The 9,541-nt window shown below is 42.9% G+C and overlaps 1 protein-coding gene across 1 annotated transcript in view; it reads left to right on the top strand.

The window, feature by feature from the left end:
• The window catches only part of LOC114032532 (mitochondrial glycine transporter-like), a gene marked incomplete at its 3' end in the record, with an annotated part of 13,085 nt that extends 3,545 nt beyond the window's left edge, over positions 1-9,540 (top strand). Inside the window, exons 3-6 of the mRNA XM_027847856.1 lie at positions 4,539-4,657; positions 7,995-8,079; positions 8,612-8,791; positions 9,451-9,540. Of these exons, the coding sequence (XP_027703657.1) occupies positions 4,539-4,657; positions 7,995-8,079; positions 8,612-8,791; positions 9,451-9,540 (474 nt within the window). The remainder of the gene's footprint in view (positions 1-4,538; positions 4,658-7,994; positions 8,080-8,611; positions 8,792-9,450) is intronic.
• Between the last annotated feature and the right edge of the window lies 1 nt (position 9,541).

Genomic DNA, 9,541 nt, shown 5'->3' with positions numbered 1-9,541 from the left:
CCTTATCTGTAAAATGGGGATAATAATAGCACCAGTCTCCCAGGATTGTTGTGAGAATCAAATGAGATTTTTAAAGAGCTCTCTAAATCTTTGTGACCTTGGACGTGTCATCTAACTTCTGTTTGCCTCAGTTGCCTCATCTGCAAAACGGGGATTATAGCACCCATCTGGCGGGGTGGTTGTGAGTTTGTGAAGCACTTAGCACACAGTAGCTGTCATGTACATGTCGGTAGCTTTAATGATGAACATGGACTTGTGCTTTCAGAGACATTGCCCTTTCTTTCCAGTAGGCACGTGGGAGGGCTAGAGCCCAGGCGTCTCTGCTTGCCCGAAATGCCGGGCCCCCCCACCCCTCCCCCACCACCTGGCCTCTTGCACTTCCCTCTGACTCTTCTCCCAGCCCCTCCCGCTGGGGCAAGGTCACGCCTTGTTGCTCGCCTCTGCCTTCTGATTGGCTGAACTTCTCTGGCCTTCTCGGGATTGGCGGAGGCGGAGTCGGCCGGGGCCTGGCGCTTCCTCCTAGGCTGAGGATGGTTCTCTTCGAGTTCTTGATGGGGGTGGGTGTGTGAGCACCTGGGACCTGGCCGGCCTCCCCCTCCTCTCAGGGGAGGGGAAGGTGGGGGGGAGGGGGAGGAGGAATGCGGAGGAAAGAACCCCACCCCCCACCCCCGGGGTCCGTGTTGCCCAGCAAGGAGGGGTCCGGAGGCCCCCAGTCATGGGCCCTTGAGCCCATTGGGTGGAGGAGGAGAGTGAGGCCTCCTTTGTTAAGCACCTACTGTGTGCTCGGGCCCGGGGGGTGGGGTGCCGTGGAAGAGAGGCTTTATTGACAATGGGCTTTGCTATAGCGCTTTACTACTGTCAGTAACACGTTGGCCGCTAGGGGGCGCCATAGTGTGTAGGGCGCTGGTCTTGGAGTCAAGAAGACTCCCCCATCTGAGTTCAAATCCAGCCTCAAACACTACTGTGTGACCCTGGGCAAGTCACTGAACCATTTGCCTCAGTTTCCTCATCTGTCAAATGAGCTGGAGAAGGAAATGGCAAACCGCTCCAGTATCTTTGCCAAGAAAACCCCAAATGGGGTCAGGAAGAGTCAGACAGTGCAGAAACATCATGTGCTGAGCACTGGGCTAAGCACTTTTTCAGATAGTATCTCATTGGACTCTCACAACCACCCTGGGAGGTAGGGATTATTATTACTTCCATTTTACAGATGGGAAACTGAGGCAGACTGGGGTTAAGTGACTTGCTCAAGGTCACACAGCTAGTGTCTGAGGCCACATTTGAACTGGTTTTTCCCAACAGCTGGTCTAGATACCACCTAAGCTTCTTATGGTCCCTTTCTCAGAATCATGGTTTTAAATAATAGAAAGAAAGAAAGCATGTTTCAGTTGGAGCTTATTGGGAAGAAAGATGACATTTTCATTTTCCATCCAAGTTCACACACCCGCTGAAATATATTCCTGGACCCCAGGTTAAGACCTCTAGTATGGTGCCTTGCACACTGTAGGGGATTGATAAATGGCAACCAACCTTAAATTTCAGTGATGGGGAGGGATGGTGGGGGCAGTGGGTTGGGAAGTGACTTCCTGGATAGAACCAGAGACCTAAAGTCGGGAAGATCTGGGTTCAAATGTAGCTTCAGGCATTTACTGGAAGTGTGATCCTGGGCAAATCAGTCACTTAGCTTGTACCTCAGTTTCCTCATCTGTAAAATAACACATATTTCCAGTACTGTTGTGAGGATAAAATGAGATGATATTTGCAAACTCTGCAAAACTTTAAAGCAAAATAGAAACATTGGGTGGGGGGCGGTCTTCACAGAGGAGGTAGGCCTAGAGCTGAGCCTTAAAAAAAGAGCCAAAAGGGGAGAGGACTGGGGCTGCTCTGGATTCTCAATTTGTTGTTGTTTAGTCATTTCCTGTTGTGTCTGACTCTGAGTGACCTCTTTTGGTGTTTTCTTAGCAAAGAAAGTGGTTTGTCCTTTCATTCTCTAGCTCATTTGACGGAGGAGGAAATTGAGGCAGACAGGGTTAAGTGACTTGCCCAGGGTCACGCAGCTACTGTCTGAGGTTGGATTTGAGCTTGGATCTTCTTGACTCCAAGCCCGGTACCTTGTCCACTTCACCACCAGCTCTCATCTCCTCACTTTATAGAGGAAGAAATTTAGCCTGAGTCCCTCAGAGGCTAAGTGACTCATTGCAGGGCCCACACATGGCAGACCCAGGTCCTCTGACTTCAAATGCAGGGTTCCTATCATTGAACCAGAATAGCTTTCTCTAAATTCATCTGTGTAGTAACCTCAAAAGAGTATTACCCGATTTGACCATTTTATTCAGGCTTGATTCTGGAGGCTTTTTGGTTCTTTCAAAAAAGTATGTCCAATCCATATCCTTACAAAGCTAAAAGTCTGCTGTTGAGGAAATAGAGAAAAATGGGCCTAAGATTGTAAAGGCCATTCTAAAGAAATTATCAGAACTTTTGACCAGTGACAGTCTTGGTTGTATCACAGATAACTCTAATGTATGGTCTCCCAAGGTTATTGTTTAAGAGGAGACAGCTTTCATTTGGATGTAAGAGTCCTAATGTGGTTTTTAAATGTATTTGTTTAGTCTCACCTCATATCAGAAACTTAATATTCATTAATTTTGTTGTTGTTGTTCAGTCATATCTGATTCTTTATGACCATTTGGGGTTTTCTTGGCAGAAATAATAGAGATACTGGAGTAGTATGCCAGGTTAAGTGACTCGCCCAGGGTCACACCGCTAATAAGTGTCTTGAGGCCAGATTTGAACTCAGGAAGGTGAGTCTTCCTGACTCCAGGTCCAGCACTCTGTCGGCTTTTCCACCTAGCTGCCGCAGTTCATTAATTTTCCAAGCACGTATTGCTTCTTCTGCCTTCTAGGGATCTGCTGAAGGTGTTGAGATAACACAGACCTATTGGAATGACTAGATCGCTCCCCTTAAAGTGGTTGTTTCCAAGAATCTTGTGACACATTTGCCTCTAAGCTAGGCCTTCTTAAACTTTTTCCACTTCTTAAACCCACAGTTTAAGAAGGATCTAAACAAGTGGATCATTCACATAGGAACTGTATAGACCTATGTAATCATGGGCCATTCAGTCATGTTGAGCGTCTCTCAGTTACTTCATTTAGAGATGGAAGTAGTGATGCCTGTGGTATTTAAAGAGCTATCAGGAGACTCATAGGACTTTATGGAAAGCACTTTACCAACAATAAAGAACTGTCTAAATGTTAAGAGAGGCACTGTGTAGCTTGGTGTCTGGACCTGGAACTAGGAAGGGTAGAGTTCAAACCCTGTCTCTAGCTGTGTGACCCTGGGCAAATCACTAACCCTCTGCTTCAATTTTCTAATCTGTAAAATGGGAATAAAATAGTGGCTGCCTCCCAGGGTTGTTGTGAAGCTACGTGTGGAGCACTTTGCCTACCTTAAAGCCAGTATATAAATACTAGCTGGATTTGAAGATAGAAAGACCTGTGTTCAGATCCCCACTTTGATTATTATTAGTTGTATGATGATGGGCAAGTTACTTAATTTTTCTGAACCTACAAAGTTATGTGCAGTTTACAGTCTGCACCAGTGATATCACAGGTCCTTGACTGCTGAAGCTAGGTTCTTTTCTGCTTAGGTTAAAAACATGGCTTTTATTTGCCATCTTGTGAGCATGACTGCAAAGGTCTCATACTAGTTATCACTGGCTGGCTCAAGCTAAATTGTGTATAACGTAATTTGTCCCTGCACGAGGTTTCCTGACCCATTGTATCAGAGCTAATAGCTGGCAGAAACAGTAAGATATGTTTTATTGCCCCCTTTATCAGACTGGATCAAAAAGTAACCTTTCAAGGAGGGTTGACTTGGTGATATCTGTAGCTGCTGGCACTGTTAGAAGTAGTAAACTCATATAGAGACTTTTGGTCTATAGGGGATGACTGATCAATTTAGAAATTGTGATGGGAGGAAAAAGCGTTTTGTTTTGTTTTTTATTAGTAAATGGAGAAATGAAGAAAGGATGTATTATTTAAACTAAGATGTTGGATTTTTTTGATTTTAAAATGGTTTTTAAAAGTGATTGTACGTAGCAGCTAGGTGGCGCAGTGGATAGAGCTCTGGCCTTGGAGTCAGTAGGACCTGAGTTCAAATCCAGCCTCAGACACTTGACACTTACTAGCTGTGTGACCCTGGGCAAGTCACGTAACCCCGATCACCTCACCAAAAGAAAAAAAAAAGCACAAAAACAAAAAGTGATTGTGGAGGATAGTATAAGAATGATGTCTTGGGTTTTGGGGGAGGGTCTTAAGGATTTTTTTTTTTTGGTAATAGAGAATAGTAAAGTGGTAATCAAGTAACGAGTTCTGATCTTTCATTTCTGTTTAAGTTCTTGAAATAATGTCGATAATAATATTTTGAAAAGAAGATTCAGTAGTATTAGTTTTTGAGTAAAGAAGAGGTTGAGTTCCTATAAATTTATGTGATGATTTTTTGTTCTTCATTTGCATCATGATGTTCAATTGTCTTTCAGTTGCATCCTGCCATAAAGGCCTTTCTGTGTGGTTCCATCGGTGGGACCTGTTCTGCTCTTCTTTTTCAACCTTTGGATCTGCTTAAAACCCGACTGCAGTCTCTCCCAGCACACCATGGGTAGGTGCTCCCTACTAATTGCTATCACTGCTAATTATAGACAGGTCTTGCTTGATGTAAATTTGTATTAAATAAATTCGACTCTGTGGAAGGAATTCTGAAAGAAATCTGCATTTCCTGCCTGCCCCCCTCCATCCCTTTACCAAATCCTCAAGTAAATTTCCTTAAAAATTGCTTTGTGTAGAGGTCTTCAGAATAGTCCACTTATTATAAATCAAGAACTGTCTGTACATCTTACCAATTAGAAGTAGGTTTCAACAACTCTGTAGAAAGAAGAATCCTCTGAGTATTAAAAGACCTTTTCGGTTCCAGGTGTTGTGCAGAAAAATACTACCTTCACTAGTACTATGTAACTTCCACTAGCACTTTTTGTATTTTTCTTTTCCGTTTTCTTTTAGTAACCATTATTTTGTGTGAAATTATTTTCTGATTAGCTCCTAGCCTCCAGTTAGTGAGTTGCTTTTTATGATTGCAGCAGGGGTTTAAATACATTGACTATTCCAAGTATAATGTATGTGGGGTGATCACCCCTCTATCTGCTACTAGCTCAATTTCTTTTTTTGGGGGAGGGAGGGTGAGGTAATTGAGATTAAGTGACTTGCCCAGAGTCACACAGCTAGTAAGTGTTACTTGTCTGAGACTGGATTTGAACTCAGGTTCTTCTGACTCCAAGGCCAATGCTTTATCCACTGCACCACCTAGCTGCCCCCTCGGTTTCTTTATTAGTTTTCATCTGACTTTGTCAATCTAGGGATACGTTCAGATTACTAAAACTGCAATATTGCTCACTAAATAATCAATTAGCTCTAACCTGCACCCTTAGTTTATTAAATGTTAATTAATAAACAATAGAAACTTTCCCTATAAACTTTTTCTTACCTCTCTATCAAACCCCATGATTGTCTGGCTTTAAAAAAATATCATTTGTTAGCCAAAGAAATATTAATGGTATTGACAATAAAACAGAACAGTTATTTAGAACGTATGTGTTGTGAGTAATAGCACAACCAAAATCACCTCTTCCATCTCTGTTGTTGCCGACTTCTCAATTCTGGAAACACAGGCCCACCATTCAGCTCTCTCAAGATAACAATTAAAGTCTCTTCTTGCTTTTTTGTTTTTTTGAAAGTTAAGACTTCATATAGTTCTCTTAGGAAAGAGGTTCTTTCTCCCCATCCTCTCAGTTTTCTCTCAAGCCATTACAAGTTAACAGTATTTCCAGAACAAGTCAAATTCTCAGTCTCTTAACAAACTCTTCAAAAAAATGACAGTTAAATTGTAGCTGTCCAAAATACCTTTGTCTCTTAAAGAAACAGGAACAGTGAGAGACTTGGTGAAGCTGGTGTTACGTATCTCTCTGAAGCAAAAATTTTACATCCCTGAAAATCATTTTAGGGTACATCAAATCCATATTAATATTCTATTCAATACACACGTTGAATGCAACACGGGTTGCTTCGTATACAAAACTAGCAATAATAATAATAGTTAAATATGAGACATGCATGACCCTGCATGCATGTGCAGTCATTTTTCAGTCATGTCCAATTTTTTGTGACCCCATTTGAAGTTTCCTTGGCAAAGATACTGGAGTGGTTTGCCGGTTTCTTTTCCAGATCATTTTGCAGATAAAGAAACTGAAGCGTAAGTAGATTAACTTGCCTAGTTAAGTGTCTGAGGTCAGATTTGAACATAAAGGCATAAGTTTTCCTGACTTCAGGCCTAGCACTCTATTTACTTCACCGCCTGTGTGTGTGTGTGTGAAAAAATACAAAGCAACATTACATATAATTCAGCAATTGCCTATATCTACCTTAATGGGTAACCATTTTTCCTGTAAAATCACAGTTAAGCCTATTTATAGGTTGGATACTTCTAATTCTTTTGTGGTCTATTGAATTTTCTACATCTGTACCCAAGGTGATTGATAATCTGGGTTCAATACCCATATTTCTAAACTCTGTGGCTTGTCTCCTTACCCTACATATCTAAGGTTTTAGGCAGGAAAGGTACTGTCTCTGGGTTTACTTCTCTCTATCTTGTCTTAACTGGGTTCCTCCTCCATCCTAGGCCTGATTTTACTCAAAGCAATACCTTTTCTGGGGCTCTCTTTGCTGACCGGGAAGTAAGCTGGGCTTTTATACCCTTGAGCCACTGTTTTAATGTAGCTATTTCCTTTGGAGTTTCTATTTACAGTTCTTTTATATCAAGATGAATTTCTTTTTCTTGGTCTTTAGCTCTCTCTTTAGATCTACAGTATGAACATTTTAACTTCTTTGAAGGGGCAGCTAGGAGGCTCAGTGGATAGAGTACCGACCCTGGAGTCAGGAGGACCTGAGTTCAAATCTGGCCTCAGACACATAACACTTACTAGCTGTGTGACCCTGGGCAAGTCACTTAACCCCCATTGCCCAACAAAAACAAACAAAAATAATTCTCTGAAACTTGTTGCTTTGCTTTTACTTTATTTTCCAATTTCTTTGTCAGCTGAGATATCTCACATTCAAGTAATTTTTTTTTTTAATCTGGCACAAGGTAAGCACTTAATAAATGTTTTTGGGTTGGTTGAACACTAAAGCTTCTTGGCAAAATTCTGTAATCTTGCTTCATGTCTTAACATATTCTTACCACCTACCCCCATTTAGAACTTGAGTTCCTTTATCTTAACCCTAAGTCCACCTAGTGTACGTTTATAACAGAGAAAATAGTTCCATCTCTCTCATCATATCTTGATGCTGGTATTCTTGTTTCACGTTGTCATGATCTGATTAACAACGAGGCCGTGCTTACTGAGTCCAGCACAGACTCGGTCCCTTGCCCCATTTTCTTTTCCCAATGCTGATTCCTTGGAGGTCAGCCTCTCGCACCAGCTCTGCATTCCTTTATGTGGGGCATTCATCAAGTTAGATTGCTGTACCCTTGGATGACATTTCACATTTTTGCCAATGAATTCATTGTCAAGAGACTTTCATATAATTAGTGACACTGACCAGGTCAGGTGGGAAGTGGTTGTCAGCGAATAGGTCCTTAAGGAACACCTAATGCTTGTCCTAACCTTTAAGCAGTTTGCTGTATAGTTAGGTAGACAAAATCTCTGCACTGAGATAGTAGAGAGCAGCACAAGACAATGTGTGACTCTATACGTGCGTGTGTTTCCATATAGTTGTGTAAATATGGGTACTAAGGGTCAAATTATATGAAACTGCAAATGTCGTGGGTTATGCAAAGATAATTGTTTATACCATGATGTCTCTGAAAAGCGGTTTGTTTGTTTTTTTGTGGAGATACTGTCTAAATAGTGACTCTTAACTTTCTGTCTTTTTGTCTCTTCTTTCAGGTCTAAACGCATTGGAATGGTCTCTTTGTTATGCAAGGTGGTTCGCACAGAGAGTCTGCTGGGACTTTGGAAAGGAATGTCTCCAGTAAGCTTCTGCTTGTCTTGGATCTTGAGCACCAGTTTTTGATGATTAGATATTTCTACTGAACTATTTAAATATACATGTGAACTAGGGGTCGGGGGGGGGGGGGGGGGGGGGGAGAGCCCTGTGATCTTCTTGGGTTTTCCCATTTTATCACTGCCTTCTCTGCTGAAAAGATGACTGAAAAACTGACTCTTCGCTTAGTTAATAAATGTTGGTGCTGCCGGGTTGGAGCAGGCCAGGGCCACGATGTCCTGGGTATTGGGAAGTATCTGAGAGTATTCATCCTCTGCGAATTCGTATGAGCACCTTTCTGGAAGTTGGGGCACATGGAGGTCAAATGACTTGGCCAGGGGTCCCCTGATCGTCCTGCCTTCAAGGGCACTTCTCTCCACTCTGCCTCTGCAGAAGGTGCTTTGGGCGTGTTATAATACACGTAAATGCCCATGAGATCTATCAGTGCTGTAGTCTGTGTCTGAGGCCGAGGCAGGGTTCAACCTGGCTCTTCTTTTTGTTCTCACCCCCTTCTTTACAGTCCATTGCAAGATGTGTCCCTGGAGTCGGGATCTACTTTGGGACCCTCTACTGCATGAAGCAGTACTTTCTCTTGGGGCAGCCCCCTACAGCCCTTCAGTCTGTCATGCTGGGTATTGGCTCCCGGGCTGTTGCAGGGGTCTGCTTGTTACCCATCACTGTGGTCAAGGCAAGGTATGAGGTGAGTCTTTGGCTTTGGAGCTAAATGCTGAATGTGACTGTCCCTGTGGCATTAGGGTTATTGAGGAAAGGCCCTGGGAACATGTGCTGGGCACATGAGGTTCTCTGAACCTCAGGCAGGTTTATAACTTTACACTGGATCATATGATTGGGATGCCATGAAAACAGGGCTGAATTTGGAAACCAAGGATCTCAGTTAGAATCCAGGCTGTGCTACTTATGGCCTCGGTGACCTTGGGCAAGTCACTGTACCTCAGTGGGCCTCCATTTCCTTATCTGTAAAATGAGGGGGTTGGATTAGATGACCCTTAAGGTCCCTTCCAGCTCTAAATCTGTGATCTGTCCATCACCAGGCATTTATTAGTAAGTGTCTACTGTGTGCTAGGTATTGTGGACACAGACAAAAATGAAATTGTCCCTGCCCTCATGGACCTTTTGGGGGAGTTAACAGGTAGGTCTATGAGTATATTCAAAATAAATATAAGGGGATTTTGGTGGGGGAAGTGGCTGGGGGCAGAGTCTGTGATTATCAAACTTAATTCAGAACACAAAGTGGGCCATGGGTGACTCCAAACCCTGGGGTGCATGTCACCCAACATCCTTTCAGTTCTAAGTGCAAGGTTTCCTGTGGGAGTCATTGGTCTTACCTGTACTTTGTAGAGTGGGCAGTATGGCTATGAGAGCATCCGTGGCGCCCTGAAGAACATCTATCAAACAGAAGGGCACAAGGGCTTGTTCAGGGGATTGACGG

The sequence above is a fragment of the Vombatus ursinus genome, unplaced genomic scaffold (genome assembly GCF_900497805.2).
Source record: "Vombatus ursinus unplaced genomic scaffold, bare-nosed wombat genome assembly UNPS02005459.1, whole genome shotgun sequence".
NCBI lineage: Eukaryota > Metazoa > Chordata > Mammalia > Diprotodontia > Vombatidae > Vombatus > Vombatus ursinus.
Note: the sequence above shows the minus strand (reverse complement) of the source record. Positions and strands in the feature narration are given on the sequence as shown.